The 19,861-nt window shown below is 42.5% G+C and overlaps 1 protein-coding gene across 1 annotated transcript in view; it reads right to left on the bottom strand.

Moving 5' to 3' along the window:
* The window catches only part of Lrrc6 (leucine rich repeat containing 6), a 110,399-nt gene extending 108,729 nt beyond the window's left edge, over window positions 1–1,670 (bottom strand). The window contains exon 1 of the mRNA XM_029548231.1: window positions 1,588–1,670. Within this exon, the coding sequence (XP_029404091.1) occupies window positions 1,588–1,597 (10 nt within the window). The 5' untranslated portion in view covers window positions 1,598–1,670. The remainder of the gene's footprint in view (window positions 1–1,587) is intronic.
* Window positions 1,671–19,861: the final 18,191 nt, after the last annotated feature.

Raw genomic sequence — 19,861 nt, forward strand, 5'->3', positions numbered from 1 at the left:
AGGGAGAGGGAGAGGGAGAGGGGGAGGGGGAGGGAGAGGGAGAGGGAGAGAGATGCATGGAAAACATCTGAACCTGGCATGAAATGTGCGAGCACTTGTGAAAATGTCATTTATCCTGCTGTCTGGACTTTATTTCAGGCCACTCTCTTCCACCAGTCAGTCCTACATGGCTAATTAGATACCTGGTGAAAACTCTCTAGCTTCTCAACAGAACATTTGCAAAGGTGACCTCTTGCAGATGTCCAGGGCAAAAAGAAACCCTACCATCTTACTCTCCTTCATTATTTATGTTTATCATCTTACATTCAGTCAGTCAGTCAACTCTTTCTCCATCGCCCCTTCCTTCCTCCCTCTCTCCCTCCGTCTCACCCTCTTTCCTCCTCCTCTTTTCCTATGAGACTTCCAAGTGCTGTACTGCTGAACTGTGCCCCAGCCCCAATCACAATCTCTTGACTAAAGATATTAATTATGGAGGATGAGGAGATGTCTCCGCTGGTAAAGGATAAAGGCATGAGTCCAGATTACTATCACCCGTGGAGGAGGGTATGTCTGTAATCCTAGCGCTGGAGAGGCAAAGACAGTCAGGCCCATCTTACCCATTGGTCAGACAGTTTACTGAATTTACTGAATAGGAGCTCTATTTCAAATGAGAGATGCTGATTTAAAGAAAATACAGTGGGAAGCAATGGAGATATCAGATGCCAAACTCCAGACTCCATATGCACACAAATGTGAATCTGCGCGTGCGCACGCGCGCGCGCACACACACACACACACACACACACACACACGCCATATACACATATATGGTGATACTTGGACAATAACTCTATGCAAATGCCATTTGTTGGCATCAAAAATTCCTTGATAATAGGAATGATTCAATCTATTCTAAAAATACTTGCTCCTCACATCATTTTGAGGACAGTTATAATAGGTTTTAGAGAAACACTTTTACATTTACTAAGTCTGTAGAATAAAACCTTGCTGTGGAAATGAGGACGCTGAGGTTCAAAGATGGGGTTCCAGAGCAAAGTCATAGAGCTCTTAGGATGGCCATAGAGAAGGGTGTGTATCAAAACCATGGCTCTGAAAAGTGGTGCCCTCCTCCATCAGACTGCACTATCTTATTCAGTGAGATGGTGGCACACAGAATGTGTGACCCAGGACTTCACAGCCTAACCAGTCATGTGCTAAGGCTGAGCCACCAGGTCTTCCCGAAACCCCTTTCTCCCTGAAGCCCACTGGCTAGCTGCTGGCCAGTGACAAGTGGGAGAACATGGCAGGCACTTGAGAAGACATAAGGAACCTGAGGGGACCTCAAGAGACCTGATGAGACTTAAGGGACTTGAAAGGACCCAAGAACTCCTGAAAGGATTTAGGAGGACCTACAGAATAATGAAATATCATGGTGGGACTTCAGGGGTCTTGAGCAGGGATCTCGAGGGGATCTGAGGAGTACTGGGCAGAAGTCCGAGAGCCTGGTGCAGCTGAGGCACCTGGGGGTTGGCCCTGCGGTGGGAGGAGGGGGAACTGGCTGGCAGTGGGGAGCGGGTGCTGAGCCCACCGAGGGTGACGGTCGCTTACTTCGGCCCATGGTGCTTTTCTGGATCTCTGGTCAGGGAAACAAGGAGACCGGCAGGCAGGATTCCCCTCAGCCCTTGCAGCTGCGTCTCTGAGAGTGTGGGACGCAATCCGGTAGTCATGGCAACGGGGAATTCTATGGCAGCCGCAGGAGGTCAGGTGGCGCTGGGTTTTCTGACTTCCGGAAGAGAAGCAGTAAGAATAACAGTGGCCAGCTCCACTGTCCCTGACCTGATCCTGTTCCCTGTCCCCACCTGTGGCTTTCCTTGGAGCACTTTTCTCTCACTAAGTCAGTTGCCCGCCCAGATCAAAGAGTCACAGGGAGCTCTTACTTCCTAATAGGATCTTTCCCAGGGCATGTTTTCTGCCCTTTTCTACTTACTCTCAATTCTATCTGACTTGTGAAAAGTCAGATTTGATTTGGCTCCCACTCTATTTACTAGAGTTGTGACCTTAAACATCTTTAGCATCTGTCCCTGTGTCTAAGACAAATAAGAAGCTGAACACAAACAAAACTTTGTGGAGCTTAAATAATTTGTCTGAACTGAAAGATTGTTTTAATTTGTTTTTCTTTTTGAACTATTGTATAAGAACATAGGATTTTTTTAAAACTAGGTTCATTATAGATTATTTACTATTCAATTACAAACTTTTAAATAATAGCTCTACACTCACTCCTTACAATTAAACATATATATATATATATATATATATATATATATACACACACACACACACACACACACACACACAATTATATTTTTATGTTCTGTCCCACTTCCCCTACACACCACACTTTTAATTATAAGGCATAGAAATGTCCTTTCAAAGCTCAGAATGCATGTCGGGTACTTCCCCTGGCCCCATTTCTCAAGTGTCCAAAGGCTCTAAGAAAAGTTAGGTAAGATTAATCATTCCTCCTCAAATGTTCAGATAATATTTAACGTGGCACAACTTAGTAAATGAATGTAGGTATGCTATAGTTGCAAATGCAAATATAACTCTCCATTTGCTTTAAAAAATGCAATTTGTAAAAGTTTTTTTTTTTTTTTTAAATATTCTCTACTCACAGTAAACCAATATAGTGCATGGTGCTTAATTTGTGCAGTCCGTATGCATTTTAAAAGGTTTATCGAGCATTGCTAAGTGTAAAGAAGTTTCTGATTTCAAGAGGTACCTGTCCGGTGTCGGCTGTTGGGTGTCACAGGCTGGGCCAGGTGTAGACGAGAGCGTGGGTGTGGCAGCGACAAGAAACTCAACAGACATGGCATGGAGGAGGGCCGATGACCATCATCAGTATAGCCCAGGTCAGATTCACAGAGGAATTTTGAACTGTAACCCTGAGAGAGTAGATAAGAAATAGTGTGCCTCACTGGCCAAGCCTGAAGAACTGAACCGGAATGATAGGATTTTAGGCACCATGTCCCCTAAGTGGGAAAAGTACTTTGGAATTCCAGAAGATGACCAATGGCACTCAAAATAAATTTAAGTGACATCTACTATCTCTACAAATATGCCCAATTCTCCATTTCATGTGATGTTGTTTTTGTTTTGTTTTGTTCTGTTTTTGTTTTTTTAAGCAGAACAGTGTAGTGCAGCTGTCATTAGACATATGATTATAAACCTACATGCTTATCTCTGCTTGGCACCGGTCAGATGACTCCATCTCTGGTCTCTGAGAGTTACACCTTCCCCATTCCCACCTGACGACAGCACTGGCAATATCTCTGGCTGTGCCTGTGAGTCCTGAAGTCCGATTACTCTTGGAAATCAAGTGGCAAGAGCGCTTGAAATTTTTACCTCTGCTTGAACTCAGGAGTCTTGACAGCAGGGGCTTATAGAAGCTAAAAGGATCCAAATTCTCAGAAGGAGCTGGTACCCACGTGTTTCAGGTAGAATGGTAAGCTTCTAAGATAACGAAAGCATGAGATCAGGCTCAGAATAAAGGATTTCAGAACTCCAGAACAACAGTTCTCAACCTTCCTAATGCTGCAACACTATTGCTGTTCTTGATGGTGTGGTAACCCTAACTATAAACTTATTTTGCCGCTACTTGATAACTGACGTTTTGCTACAATTATGAACCAAAACGTAAATATCCCATATGCACGGTAACTGCTATGCCACCCATGTAAGGGTCGAGACCCACAGTTTGTGAACCGCTACTCTACAAGGTTCTTCAGAGCTTCTGTAATTTAGGTGTCTGATATGTTAGCTCTGAGCTTCTATTCTCACCCTTACTTACACCCACTGGCAATGAATTTTCCACCTTACTCTGAAATCCTCTACGTGTCACAGAGGCTGATATAATTTGATTCTCTTGGGAGCTTACATCTGAACTTAATCTCCAATATAAACATTATTAAGAGGTGTGTCCTTTAGAAGGGGACTGCACCATGAAGGTAGACAAGGCACTGTCTTACAATTTGGAGAGGCAGTTACCCCCCCCATTCCTTCCATCCATTCTACTGCCCAAGAACTCATGATGTCCCTTGCAAGAGGACACAGTGTCAATAGGGTCTTAGAATTGTCCTGTGAACTCTGATGTCTTGTGGGACTGAATTATTTCATTCCTTCATTCATAAGCAATCCAAAGCTTGAGGATCTACCCTGGTTAAAAATCCTTTAGATGGTTTAAGCACACTTAAGATGTTTAAGTGTGCTCAACCTTGCCTATATGCTTTGAGATTGCTGTACTGGCTAATTTTGTGTCAACTTGACACAGCTGGAGTTATCACAGAGAAAGGAGCTTTAGTTGAGGAAATGCCTACATGAGATCCAGCTGTAAGGTATTTTCTCAATTAGTGATCAAGGGGGGAGGGCCCCTTATGGGTGATGCCATCTCTGGGCTGGTAGTCTTGGGTTCTATAAGAGAGCAGGCTGAGCAAGCCAGGGGAGGCAAGCCAGTAAAGAAAATCCCTCCATGGCATCTGCATCAGCTCCTGCTTTCTGGCCTGCTTGAGTTCCAGTCCTGCATCCTTTGGTGATCAACAGCAGTATGGAAGTGTAAGCTGAATAAACCCTTTCCTCCCCAACTTGCTTCTTGGTCATGATGTTTGTGCAGGAATAGAAACCCTGACTAAGACAATTGCTAACTTAATTCATTCTCACAGAGGGCTCCAGATGCATGCCATGCTATTAATAGCACATAACAGGCAAGGAAGCAAAGACCTGGTGAAATTATACTCCTAGAACAAAGTGAATCAGAATTTTGGATGCAAACCTGAATTCCATGTCCCACCACATTCTGGACTAAAGCCTACTTGAGAGACTTCTTTTCCAATGTTTTGTTTCTACCTTTGAGTCCTAGCTCTCTGCACAGGCATGGGTACTTGGGTGCCTAATAAATATTTTCTGAGTGAGTGAATAAATAAATGTGTGGGGCAGTCTATCCAAAAGTTCGGTTGTGTCCTCTGTTATGATCATGTGTGTGTGTGGGTTTGGTAGAATCCAAACCCACTCAGGTGTCTTTGTCAGGAGGGATCTAGAACATGAACCAGGAAGATCCTCAGACAGTTTCACATCTGGGGACATGTGCAACAAAATCTAACAGGAGAGCTCTTCCACAGGCAGGGGCTTGACAGCTTTGAAACCAGGGCTGCTTTTGGTTTTTGTTATGGTTAGGCTAGGCTGCACTTGCTTTGCCTTTCCTTAGCTGACATCCCAGTACTGAAGTTTTCCGAAACAAAGGACCCAGGAGGCACGAGGGCATTGTACAATGGACTGTGGTTGTTAGAAAGTCCACCGACAGTGGGGGAATTGGGGCTTGGCGTGGCAACACTGCGTGAAGTCATTTTCTTCGAAGTGGATTAGTTTAAGCAGTCGGGAATGAGCGTCTGCTTACGTAAATCCCAATTTATGTGGACTCCTTTTGTTTGACCCCCTGCAAACCTAGCAGGATGAAACATTTTGTGTCTATAAAGTAGATGAAATAAATCTGGAGGAGCGGTTTTGTTTGAAGATTCCAGCAACAGCAAAATAGACCTCCTACTTCTTTGCTTTTCCTTTTGGGGACTGAATCAGTTTCAAGGACCCTGGCCTAAAAGGATATGTGACTCTTATTTTCCATTGTTCCATATAATTTAGTGTCTCCATAATGTGTAGTCAGTGCGGTGGCCATTGTATTCAGTATGAATTGTCCTTCAGGGGGACTTCTTTATTTCAACATCAATTTCTTCACTCTAAGTTCCCGAGGTTACACACATTCCTTCCTTTTTGACTCCCTTCCTTCATCTCTTCCCCTTTTTTTTCTTTCTTTCTTCTCCAGTTCCCTTCTTTATTCTTTTCTTCCTTCCACAGATGAGTCCGTATGGGAAGCGATCGGCATAATTCACGTGAAACTCTTATAGGAGCTAACCGGAAATCTATGCTGCAGCAATACTCTAGATTGAACGTCACTGGAGGGCAAGGAGGGAGGGGTCTGTTTTGTTTAATTATTCTTTACCAGTGAATTCCCAGCTCTCTGTATAAGAACAGTAGCATATCCAATAAATATTTGCCGAGTGACTGAATTATTGAAATGCATTAGGTAGCTATTCTGTCCAGTGTTAGCAAAGTAACTGCCACAACAGATGGTAACCCTATAACATGGATATTAATATTATCCCTATTTTTCAGATAAGCAAATTTGGTCTACTTTGTCCTAATCTGGTAGAAAAGACCTGATACACTCAAATGACTTCTTCCTCTCCTCCTGCTTCTCCTCCCCTTCCTTCTCCTCTTCTTCTTTTTCTTTTTGAAAGGTTATCGTTGTAATCCAGGCTGGCCTTAAACTGTCTATATAGCTGAGGATAAGCTTAAACTTCCGATTTTCCTGTCTCTACCAGCTGAGCGAAGGGAATAAATGCTGTACCATGATGCCCTAATGGGTACCGCACTAGAGGATTAAACCCTGAACTCAAGCATACTAGGCAAGTACTCTACAAGATGAGCTACACCCCTAGACCTACATCTTTCCATCATCTTCCCTTGCACAGGCACCTAGCATGTCGCGTTCCCTTCCAGGTCTCCTGTCTCTGATGGTGCTCCTATGCAGGCTTCACTCCTCTCGACTCCATTCTTCCAGTGCCTCTGGGTAAAGATAGGTACTTGGTGTGTCTGGCTCCTCCTATCCTCAGTGGGTAGATTCTTCATATTCTTCTGAGCAGATAATCATTTATACCGTGTAGATAATCATTTGTTCATGTTAATCACGCCTTATAGTCGTAGTACACATTTGTCATGTTTTGTTATCTGATACTTTTGCCCCAAGTCTCATGACAAGGCAATCCCATGCCATAGTTTTTTTTTTTTTTTTTTTTTTTTTTTTTTTTTTTGCTGTAAAAGCCAAAACAATCCTTGTTTTTCTTTCAATCCGGGAAAACCAGCCAATGTAGGAGACCCATGTGAGCCTTTCCTGGAAGGAGAACTCACAGATAGAGATACTGGGGAAACCTGTGCACTTGGTGTCTTCGGCAGACGGTTTCATCATAGAAAATGGCGGCTGTCATGTCCAGCTGTCAATCCTATCTCCAGCTTTGCAGCATCCAGTGGATATCTACTTCCTGACATTGCAAACTCCCTTGCCTCTGTTGTACATTATACAAGAGCAAGTGCAAAATTCCCCATAACTTACTTTAATTATGACACTTTAAGCAAGCTTGGGCTGGGGGATTCCATAACCACCCTCAAATTCAGAACTTTTCTGGGAGGACTCAGAGTTTTTTTTTTTTTTTTTTTTTTTTTACACCACAAGCTGTTATACTCTCAGACACAGTTTCACCTAGGAAGAGTGTAGATAGAGATCTACTGAAGGAGTCTTTGGAACAGAGGGCAGGACTTCCTGCTGTTCTCCCTGGTGGTAAGGGATATGCCACTTTCCCAATAGCTGTGTTTAGAGTAATACATTCCATGGTGGAAGGTTGATCTGAGCTTTGGTGTCAGGACATTTTTGTCTATATTCCACCACATGGGGGTGATTCACTGACCATGTGGTTAATCTTGGCCTTCAGATCAACTGATATCATGTGACTCAGAGGTTTTACCTCTAACCCCAAGTATAAAGTTGGTATATCTGATGTGGAAATTCTTCACCCCAAACTACGTGGGTGCAATCAGCTCCCTCTATAAATCATTTTGTCAGACTAATCACTTGACTCGAGGTTCCCAAATGAAGACAAGAAGAAATTACTTCTTACATTAAGGACAAACGTCAGACCTCTCTGATCAAAGCCAAATACTTGAGTGCATCGATACAGGAACTCTCCAACAGTTGTCCAGTTCTCTCAGTTCTGTTGCCAGGGTAGCTTTCACTGGTGGTAATAAAGAACCCCCTCACTGATTCCAAATCCGTGCCTGATGAAACTCAAAGATGTTCTTCCCATTGGAGAGGATCAGAGGATATGAGAGACATGTTACACTCTTCTCTGGGTGCCAATAAAGGTCTACACACAGCACACAGTCGCCCAGAATGCAGACACCACTGATCCGAGCAAGACTGTGCTTCAAATTAACTGCTTTTGTCACTTCTTGGCATTTCCTAGAGACAAGTGGCAGCAGGTGCTAAAGGCCTGAAAAAATATACAAAAGGAGAAAATTATAAAAACATTCTTTTAAAAAAAAAACCTTATCTACTAATTTAATTTCCTCTGAGAATTGAATAAACCACAGTTTTATTCAGACTCAGTGTTATAACACCTAGGGCCAGCTCACAAAAAAAAACAAAACAAAACAAAAAAAAAACCAACAAACAAACAAACCTGATAGCTCCGGATTACTATCAGTTGGCCACTGAACTTAGCTAACTACAGTTAGGGACAGAAGTAAATACAGTCTAAATTAAAACACTGTCTCCAAAACTATTAATCCTTTCCTAATTTAATCCACAAGGGAAAAAAAAAGTGAAACATAGAAACATAGCCCCTGGGGAAATTGCAAGTAGCTGCCAATTTTGCTAATGATAATAAGTTTATTTTACTTGCTAATATATTCCTAATTACTCTGGCTCTAGAATGTTTATTTTGCTGTCAGTCATCGCTGTTGATTTATATTCTCTGTGAAAAGCCTCTGTAGACATATCAATCAACCCTTTTCAAGTTTGGTGGCAGCAGCCGAGCCTGATCTCACCTTCTCTGTCACACAGCCCCGCTGGGCACCGGTTACCTAAAGGAGAGGGAGGTATGGGCTATGGATCCTTCCAGAATTCACAGCCATCCATTCCAGCTTGGAGAGGAAAAAAAAAAAAAAAGCATTTTCAATGCTTCGGTTACAGCGAGAGGACTGATATTGTCCACACTGGAAACTGTTTTGATATTTCTGTGTTTCTAAAACACTGAGCCAGCACGTGCATTTTCCAAACTATCATAGGATATTTGCACTTATTTAGGCAACAGAAAAGGATTATTCAGTACATGATATTGAATAATATCCAATATATCCAATGATGGTGTGCGCTTGTACTCTAATTTTAAACATATTCTGTATTTTACCTACTTCCTATGTGCACAGGCTATACATATATAAATACTTCTTACATCATGTGTACACAAATGTATAGAAATAGTTATTTGAAAAATATCATATTTGAAAAATATCATATTTTGGGCTATATTCATCAGGTAGACGTGCTTATGGTAAAAGCGTGGCTACCTGAGTTGCTCTTTCAAACCCATATAAAAGATGGCATATATTCATAATCCTAGCATTCCTCTATGGTGAGTGGGAGTTGGAGAGACCAGTGAATCACTGAGAGCCTCACAGACAAGCTAGCCTGGAATATGAAGCATAGCAGAAACAAAAGAGACCATGCTTAAACAGGGTAGAAGAGAATATTTGAGTCATGAAAATTATCCTCTAATCATCTCATGCACACCATAGCACATGTTTGCCTGCAATCATATACACTCATGCACACACACACACACACACACACACACATGCATACACACAGTTTTTAAAAAATCAGCCTTAGGCAGGGTGTGGTGGCGCACACCTTTAATCCCAGCACTTGGGAGGCAGAGGCAGGCAGATTTCTGAGTTCGAGGCCAGCCTGGTCTACAAAGTGAGTTCCAGGACAGCCAGGGCTATACAGAGAAACCCTGTCTCAAAAAACAAAACAAACAAAACAAAACAACAACAACAACAACAACAAAAATCAGCCTCAGAGTATCATCTCTTTGATGTAAATTTCTCTAATTTGGATAGGTAGGAGGAACCCATAACTAATTTCAGAATTCAGTATTAAGGCCTTGGGACTAAACATAGACACCAAGATTGAAAACGTTTTATCCACCTTGGAGTTTCTATTCTCCTGGGTAGGATTTCGAAATCACAAACAAATGGATGCTACATAAGATTTAGGGCTATGAGTAGGGTAAGAAAGAAAACTAAGGAAGAAGAATACAAGAGGGATTCTTTGAGTAGTCAGAGTAGGACACCAAAAATCCACGGGTGAGACAAGGAAGTAAGAAGGAACCAGCATGTCTGGAGAACTTCCTCGGAAAAGAGCAAGGCAGAAAGCGCTCAGTATAGAGACGACTTAGCCTTCCAGAAGGACGGGAGTGGGAGGCTGATGTGGACTGACTGGTAAGTGAGTATGAGATGCTAGGGGAAGGCAGACAATCAGATAATCAGAGGAGACAGGGCGTGACTCCAAGTGCTGTGAACAAAGTGTGCTTTATCACAGTTCTGAGGACAGTTGTGGCTGCAGTGTAGCAGCGAATACTGGGGGGTCTAAGGAGGGAGGCAGGAACAACAGACATGAGACAGATAAAAGGGACAGGATAACAAGGCGGGTGATGTATCAGCTGGTCTGCAGGGAGAACAGTAGTTGTGGAAAGAAGGAATTGTGGCTAGGATGGTTTGGGAAAAGACCCTGGGACCTACTGAGGAGGAAAGGAGGGGAATCTGTGAGCTTTAAACTTTCCTGGGTGCCTCATTGGCTGAGATAAACAAACAATGAATGGAGAAAAACAGAAAGAATGAACTTAAGTGTGGATTCAAGATCTTGGATCCTTTAAGATTGTGATATCTGTTTCTGTCCTCCTATCACCCCCCCCCCCAGTGCTATTTCTGGTCTTAGTACTAGTCAAATTTGATTTAAAATGTTTCCAGCCTGTATTTCTCCCGAGCTGTGAAATTCATGCGGAGAGAAAGCATTTATTTTCTATTTTTGTTTCCATAGGACCTACCATAAATTGCTATTCATCAAAGACATTCGGTAGCCAAGAAATGTTTGCTGAATGAATGACGCAATAACCGAATGTTTGGCCATGCTCAATTCTAATGCAAATCAGAACTCAAATAGGGAATATATCATAGACATTGGCTTTATATTCGTACCACTAGGTGACTTCTTGTGCCACACTGGTGACCAGATAGCACAATAAAAATGATTTCTTCAATTACCCAATGAGCATTTTGGGAGCAGCTCCTACATACAAGCCATCACTCTGAGCACTTTGATGTTCTCAAACGCAATGCTGACAAGAACTCCCTACAGAAACTTACATTCAACACAATGGTGGTGCCCCTGTCACCCTGCTCAGCCAGAGTGTGATTATCTCAAGGTATAGCAATTAGGTCCAGGGTAAATGTGACTTCCCAAAGTAAATTTATTTCACTGTTGAAATAAAGCAGTTGTCACCAGTCTTGTCATCAGTAGGTAGGTCCCACCTGCACTGACTTATAATCTGGAAGCTCCGACTGTATAAAGAATTTGACTCTGCTGACTTACAGATGATGGTTAACTAGGAACACAGGGAGCATCTCAGTTACTGTTCTAGTGCTGGGAAGAGACACCATAACCATGACAACTCTTATAAAAGAAAGCATTTAACTGGAACTCGCTTACAACAGCGGAGTTTTATCAGCATGGCAGGAAGTGTGGCAGAAGGCAGGCAGGCACGGTGCTGGAGGAACTGAAAGTTCTACATCTGGATCTACCAGAAGCAGGAAGAAACAGAGTCACTAACTCTGCCTTGGGTTTCTGAAAACCTCAAAGCCCACCCTCAAGTGACATAATTCCTCTTACAAGGCCACAGCTGCCCCAACAAGCCCATACCTTCTATTCCTAAATAGTGCCACTCCCTGATGAAGAAGCATTCAAATCTATGGGCTTATGGGGACATTCTTATTCAAACCACCACGGGCAAAAAGTGCTTTTCCGTAGGTGGAGAGTTCATGACCTCAGCTTAAGTGTGCCTGACTCCAAACTTAGAAGGTTTTCTATCACCAAGTCATACTAATTTTTTGTTTTCCATGCATGCCGCCCTTAACTGTATGCTAAGTTACCATCAAATCCATAAAACACTAATTGGGAAGTGGTCCTCCAGGGACTATCTGGTTATCTCCTCTCCCCTAAGTGTTTGAAGCTAGATAGGGAAGATACACATTGGCAGCTTAATGACAAGAACGCACCCTGCTCTACAGAATGTAAATTCATCAAGAAGATGAAAGTTTCCCATGGTCTACAGTCAAATGTGGATGGATTCCCAGGTACACACGCTGTCCCTTTGCCTTCAGGAGCTCCATGTGCTCTATTGTGTTGAAGACAGAGTTGTTAGCTGCCCAATACAGGTGCTGGGAACCAAACCCCAGTCCTTTGAGAAAGCAGCAAGTGCGCCTATCCACTGAGCCATCTCTAGGCATCCCGATTTTGAGTGCACATGTGCACATATGTGCAGACCAGAAATCAACCTCAGATGTCTTTCTCGCTTGTTCTCCATCTTACTTTTTGAGACAGGTTCTGTCATTGACATGGAATTCATTGATTCCTACAGACTGGCTGGTTAGTGAGATCCTTGTCTCTGTAACCATAGTGCTGGGATTGCCAGAGTGTACCGCTATACTAAGATGTTTTTTGTTTGTTTGTTTGTCTGTTTGTTTGTTTGTTTCACATGGGAGCTAGGATATCTGAACTTGGATGTTCATGGTTGCTCTGGAAGTTTTTTATTGACTGAGCCATCTCCCCAACCTCCCTATTTTTGTTAATGAGACATTTGAACTTCAGAAAGCTTGAGTAATTTCCCTGAAGTTGCAAAGCTCTTAGAGAAAACACAGATCTGACATCTACCACTTCCTGTGTTGCCTCTTTCTTGCAAAGCCTCCTCTCAGGGACAACACTATCATGGGTTTTCCATGCCGACACTGTGGCGGCAAACTAGACTCGCATCAATATTCACACTTGACTTGCTTTAGTACTATGAAATGCCATATAAGATGATTTCCAAAGTCATATTACATTGAGGTAGACACCAAGATGGAATATTAAGGAATCTGACAGAGTCAACATTGGAGTGGGAATGTATATGAAAAAAAAAACATGAAAGAAGCTCTCAAATGACAAGTAAAATTGTTTATATATGCATGTATGCACATGTGTGCATGTATGCATGTATGTTTGTATGAGTAACTAGAGTTGAGGAGGAGGAGACACTGGGTGTCTTATTCTGTGGTGTACTTTAACAGCCTGCTTCACATTGGGTAAGGAGCAGATTGTTGGTTCTGGTTCCAGAGGCTGCAAAGTTTAAGATGTAGGTGTTGACTTTGGGCCAGAAGTTTCTTACTGCATAATCCCAGGGATGAAAGTGGAAAGGCAAGACAAGAGAAAGTGAGAGTGGGTAGAGTGTGCCCTTTTATAACAGCACCAATGCCACCCACACGGCTTCATCTCCTCCTAAGTAATCCCACTCCTTGATGCTATACCAATGACACATTTCAATCCGAGTTTTGTAAGAGACAAATATTCCAACCACAGCACCAGGATCAGCACAAGACAAAATGTATCTGCTTCAAACACCACCCAGTCAGACATCATTTAATAGACTCACCTTGCCAACATTCACTGTGCACCTCCTCAACTGGCACCGGACAGGCCCCCCGGAACAGAGTAATCACATGCCTGCAAAACAGAGGGTCATAGGAAGAGAGAAAGGAAGGGCACACGCTGATAACACTGGGTGAACTAGGTTTTATTATGACCCTTTATCATTCCCATGAAGTGTCTAAAGCTAATTTCCCATGTGTCCATCTTGTCCCATGTTGAAGATGGGACTGGGTTGACAGTAGTGCCATGTAGGAACTGATGACACTGCCTCCAGAATCATCACAGCAGGATCTGGGCTTGTCATCTGGTAGATCCCTCTGCTTCCAACAGGGCAATGGCATATGACGAACCGCAGATGGCAACTGCTTCACAATCCAAAGTCGCTCTAGGTGGCCTCTTTCCACAGGCCTCCAGCCTTGCAAACCAGTTTCCTTTGATAAATATTAAGGTGCCCATCTTGGCCTGCATGTACCTGCACATATACTCATGCATGTACACTCACATCATATATACATTAATGTATCATACAGAGTTGAGAAGTGAGGGATGAGGAGGAGAAAAAGAAGAGAAGAGAGAAGGGGGGAAAAAGCATCAGGGAAGACTCTGGAATGCAGTGTTTGATTTTATTTTGCTTTTTACAGACAAAGGACAAAAGAAGAGGGTTCACCAGACCAGCCACCACTGGGTTTCAGTGGACTCCCACAAGCCCATCACCTACCATCTGAACTTGAACTGCATTTATACAAAGGTAGCTACTTTGGTTGGGATGGGCTAGAGAACAGGATTCCCCCCCCCCTTTTTTTTTTTGCTAAATGCAAATCCAAATGTAAAATGATTTTTGCATTCAATTGGAGTCTTAGTACACTGTCTTTGTTTCCACTCCCACACTGGCATCTCACTTTCTTTGTTTTTATTTCCTGTAAAGCTACAAAAGCCCGAGAGGGTTTTTGCAAAGCAGTTGCCAGTATTTAGCATCTACCTGCTTATTTGCCTCCATCCCAAGGTACCCTGTCTGGTCCTCCAGCAGGTGTAACTAGCAGCTGTAGCAGACTTCACCCAGCATGGGCAGATGGATGGGGTGCAGCTCACACTGAGGGATAGTTTTTGAGGGGGAAAAAAAGAGAATCAGACCTTCATCAAGGCCTGCTAGGGAAATGTGGCAGCGAGGCAATGTGTGCCAAGTTGGCAGGTGCCTGTGTCTGCTGTCATGCGTGAGTAGTAGTGGGATTCCTGTTGGGGTGGAGGCTGGCATCCTCAGCAGTGCAGGCTGATCATTCTGGGGATAGGATGGGGATGATGAGTAATGAGCCTTAGAGACATGGGGCAGTGGAGCCAGCTTCTGCCTTCACTGAGCCATGTGGCTTGGGGCAAGCAAGGCATCCAGTCTGACAGGTGACCCCTTCTCCTTTAGTGAAGTAGAGCTATACCAGTCCCAGGTGTTTCCCTAATCTTCCCCTCCCCCCCACGACCATGCAAGCACTCCTCAGCCTGAGGGAATAAGAGAGGGCACACCAGACAAGCCTGCAGGCTCTATGTGGGTAGCATTCTTGTAGGATGAAGGGGAACTGTCGTGAATGGTTCCTGGATTTGATTTTCATGGCAGCAACATGATACAAAACTGTAGGTGAGGTCTGCAGGTGAATTGGGGGAAGCATCCAAGCTCCTGCAGGTGCTCCATTAAAGAGGCAGCTGGTTGATGAGTCATTAAAGCCACATAGCCACAGACGTCCTGAAGTGGACCAGACAATGGATTTCTCCCTGCTCTGCAGCTCATTCACGGAAACACTGGGATACTACTTTTGAGACCCGTGAGATAGAAGTGGAAATGGGTCATCGTTCTTTGGGGTGCTTTTGTTTAGACTTTCAGCTCATGGAGAAATTTCCCTGAGTTAGCATTTTTTGATGGGGATGGCTCTTGAACTATTTGATCTTTTAGCAACAGTTCTTATACCCCTTTTTTCAGTAGCAATCTGTAGTGGGGAGAGCACTACATTAGGTCCAACGAGCCTGACCCACTTGAAATTTAGAGCTCCTACCTTACTTTCTTGGGAAAGTCAAGATGCCTTTAATGTTAGCTATGTGATGTATAGAACGAAAATTGTCCTACCTGCTGCATTGACAAATTACCCCATAGAAATAAATTCAAAAAAGTATGTGATGATTATTAACTATGCTTACATATACTATATTATATACTCTACTAATATAATAGACTATAAAATTGTATTCTCTATACCATATATGTCATATATAGCTATACTACTAGCATTCATTAATAAATCTTTTTGGTTCTATTCTCTGGAGGACTTTGACAGTGTAGTGAATGTATGTGTTTATATGTATATGTTATATATATATATATATATATATATATATATATATATATATATATATATATACTCATGTCCTCTGGAACAGCAGCAAGCTCTCTTAACTGACGAGCCATATCTGCAGCTCTACCAAGAGCAATGATTATAATATTTATAGGATTGCTAGTGTTGGCTAGTACAAAATCATTTGGAGTAGCACAGCTTAGTAATTCAATTGAGACACTATGTAGCCGTCTTTGGTCTTTGAGCTGGAGAATCAGGCAGGATGCTGACATTACAGGTTGCAGACTGAATTCCTTCCCTTTTGAAAAGCCTCACTCTTGGTTCACAAAGACATTTTAAAAAGTGGATATGGTGCCTTTACACCATGGAAGGCTATATATGTTTTGCTTAATGCCCACCATTACAAACATTATTTACATTTTAAAAAATATTTTCTCAGCAATGTTGAGACCAGTATTGATCAAACTGTGGAGCTTCATAGATTAATCAAGTTGACACATGGCATTAACCTGCCAGAGGGGCTGTCAGGGTACTTGATAGATTGTATAATGCATGCCTTGCCAGGGGCAGATTCAGGCTAAAGGTATGTTCCCCAGTGGTTCTTCCTGTGCTCAGTATCCTCAAGGAGGAATTGACATAAAATACTGAAATTTCTGGACTTACATTTTTACTAAAAAATGCTTTTATTTATGTATACGTTATCTTGTTTCTGAAGGTTTTTGACACTTGAGATTGCACATTTGATTTGTTTTTCAGATACATGCTCCTTGAGAGATGATTGTTCCTTCATTAAGAAACTTCAGGTTTTCCAGAAAACAAAGGGTGATTACCTGGTTACCAAGAATTGCAATGATTGATAAAATTTGTTTACAGATTAATAAGTGGCTATAACTTATATGTAGCTTCTAGAGCAACAAAATAATGTCTATAGTAAAGTTCTTTAGAAGACTCATATAAGCCAAATGTATTTTTTTTTTTAGTAAAATTTGAATCTCGACTAGTGCTGGTGTACATATTCTGTAAGAGGGTGTTTTAGTTTCATTTATATTACTGTGATGAAATGCCCTGACTAAATGAAACTTAGGAGAGAAATGAATTTATTTCAACTTAAAATCGTAGGTTATACTTCATCAGTGTTAGGGAATCAAGGCAGGAACTTGACTCAAACTGGTCACGGCATGTCTGGTCAAGAGCACAAAGGAATGAATGCAAGCATGCTCATGCACTTACTCGCTTATGCCCACCCTGATTTCTCTAAAACAGTTGAGGATCCCCTTCTGAGGGCATGGTATCACCCACAATGGTCTGAGTCTTTCTACATACATTAATTTAATTATGATAATCTCATATAGCTATACCCATAGGCCAACACAGTGAAGAAGAAAGCTCCTCCCTGAGACTCCTTTCTCTGGTAGTTTTTGGTTGTGTTGACAATTAAAGCTAATCACAGTGAGTGTTATATCTTTCTTTTGTTTTATTAATATCCAAATTCATGTTCTGAAGCCCTTGTGCCCAGTGTGGTGGTATCAACAAGTGGAGATTTGGGGTGGGGACAAGACCATGAAGGTGGCCTTCTGTAAATGGGCTCAGTGGCTTTACAGAAAGAGGAAGGCATGGTGTCTTTGTCCTCTATGTGAGAATACAATGAGAAGATGGCGATTTTCTAACTAATATGAGTGTCCTCACCAGACACTGTGACTAGGATTCAGACTTCTCACTCTACTGATTTATGAGAAGTGACTGTTTCTATTTAAATCAAAACATATATAATTTTATCTAGCTTTAAATCTAAGACCTCCAGTGAGCAAAGTCTTTGGTACATCCTATCACCAGTAGCTATATTACATTCTTCTTGTTTTGAACAATACTTTCTTTCCCTATTAGACAAAGTTCTTGAAGGCAGATGCCAAGTGTTAAATTATTTTTTTGCCTAGCTTAGTTCTTGCAGTACTATGTTCTTAAAAATAACAATAAGTGTTGACTGAATTTAGAACTTGAGTTACTTCCTCTACACATATTTTTCTAGTTTACTTTTCTCTCACCTTTGATACCTTGATGTGATATAAACTGCTCAAAGATTGGAGGCTAGAGGCATGCTTTCCGAGAAAAAAATGTATATGAAACAAATTTCTACATTGCATCATCTTTGAAAGATAGTGAGAACTATTTGTTTTGAAAATCAGCAGGGTTGGAAATGGTTGATCAGTTTATCTTCTTTTATTAACCCCATACTTTGTACAGCAGATCAGCACTGCTGGGGTTGGAGGCCATATGCCCCTAACTTGCTCTGGGTCTGAAAGGTGCCATCTTTTTAGGTAGGTCTCCCCTTCTCTGGCCACCAACACATGAAGGGGAGAGAAGCAGAGGACAGGCTTCAGAGGACCATGAGTATGACAGAAAGACTTGTAGGTACAGCTCCAGTAAAATAGCTCAACTTTACTGGGGTGAACAAAGGGCCATCTAGACCTTGGGAAGTGAGTGGGGTTTTTCAGCGTTAGTGTACATTATTGGCTGGGGCTGAGGTGCCAGGGATGATTCATTTCCATGAAGAGGAATTCCAAGAACATGCTGGGCAGGTTCTTATGGGTGGGGTTGAACCTGTAATTTGTCCAAAAACTATATGAGATATGTGTGTTAGGCTGGAGCATGTAGGCTAAGAGCAGGGAGAGAGCTGTCTTACCCCTGGTGGTCTCAGGATGAAGTTTTTTAGAGGTTTGAGCATGTTGAAACATCTTGCTCAATCTTGCTCCAGGGTAGCTTCCCTGGTTGCATGTGCCCACATCTTTTTTTTTCCCTGATCAAGTTTAATTGTTGCTTTGGGGACAAATATATTAATTTTACGTAGCCCAGGACATCTTGATAAGCAATAGATATTTTCTTAGTTTATTTAGCAATTATGAATGTCTCGTGGCAACTCCAAATTGTACGTTATCTTGTAGCTCTTCTCCAGTAAAATTTGGGACAATGACTTCATCGAGAAAGTTGGACAAATCAACACAGGACTACATTCTAATACCTTCAAGGGGGCAAAAGAGTTGGACTGTGAAGCAGAAGTCATTTGTAAGTGATGTGAAACCTTACCCCCATCGTCCAGTCAATGCCTATTCACTGGAGAACGTGCATTTAGAGTTTCTAGTTCCTTGATAATAAACTACATAGATATAACTGCCTAAAGCATCAATGTTTATATTATATCAAAACCTTTCCCCGGCCTGCAGGGATAATCAGTGGGGACCCAGGGCAGCAGAGAGAAAGAGAGAGGGTGGGGGGAGGGAGAAGAGACACGAAGAATGAGAGCAAGTCAATCATACTGATCAAGCTCTGAAAACTTTATTCAGGAGTGACAATATAAGCATAGGCAAGAGGAGGCTCCAAGGGAGGGGGGAAGAGCCTGGGGGCTCTCTGAAGGTCAGGTGGCTCCTGGAACCAACGGTCACAGTGTCCTCTTTTCCCCTAAACATTCTTACTGTTATGGCCATGAATGTTCTCTCACGAATTGTTTATATAAGCTAGAAAACATCCACAAGGCCATGGCTCAGGCCATAGCTCCCTGAAAAAAACCTCATGAATATGGCCATCTCCTGTACTCAGAAAAGACTTTCAATGGAGGAATTGGAACACCAACACAGCCACAAAACCATCAACCCACAATTTGTCCTTCCTACAAGATGTGTAGGAGTAAAGATGGAGCAGAAATTAGGAGAATGGCCCAGCCTGAGACTCATGTCATGAGACGGAGCCTACCCTGACACTATTTATGGCATTCTGATATACTTACAAACAGGAGCCAGGGAAAAATGTCATCAGAGAGGCTTCACCCAGCAACTCATTGACACAAATGAAGTGACTTACAGTCAAACAGTAAATGGAGTTTGTGGGACCCTTGTGGAAGAGGGGGAGGAAGGATTCAAGGAGCAAGAGAGGACACCATAAAAATCCCACGGAATCAACTAACCTGGGCCTAGAGGAGCCCAACAGAGACTGAACAGCCAACCAGAAAGCACACATGAGACGGACCTAGGCACATACCTAGCAGTGGTGCATCTCGCTCTTCCTGTGAGACTCCTAGCAGCAGAAGCAGGGGCTGTCTCTGACTCTGTAGCCTGCCTTAGGATCCCTTTCCCCTAACTGTGCAGCCTTA

Source organism: Mus pahari, chromosome 17 (assembly GCF_900095145.1).
Source record: "Mus pahari chromosome 17, PAHARI_EIJ_v1.1, whole genome shotgun sequence".
NCBI lineage: Eukaryota > Metazoa > Chordata > Mammalia > Rodentia > Muridae > Mus > Mus pahari.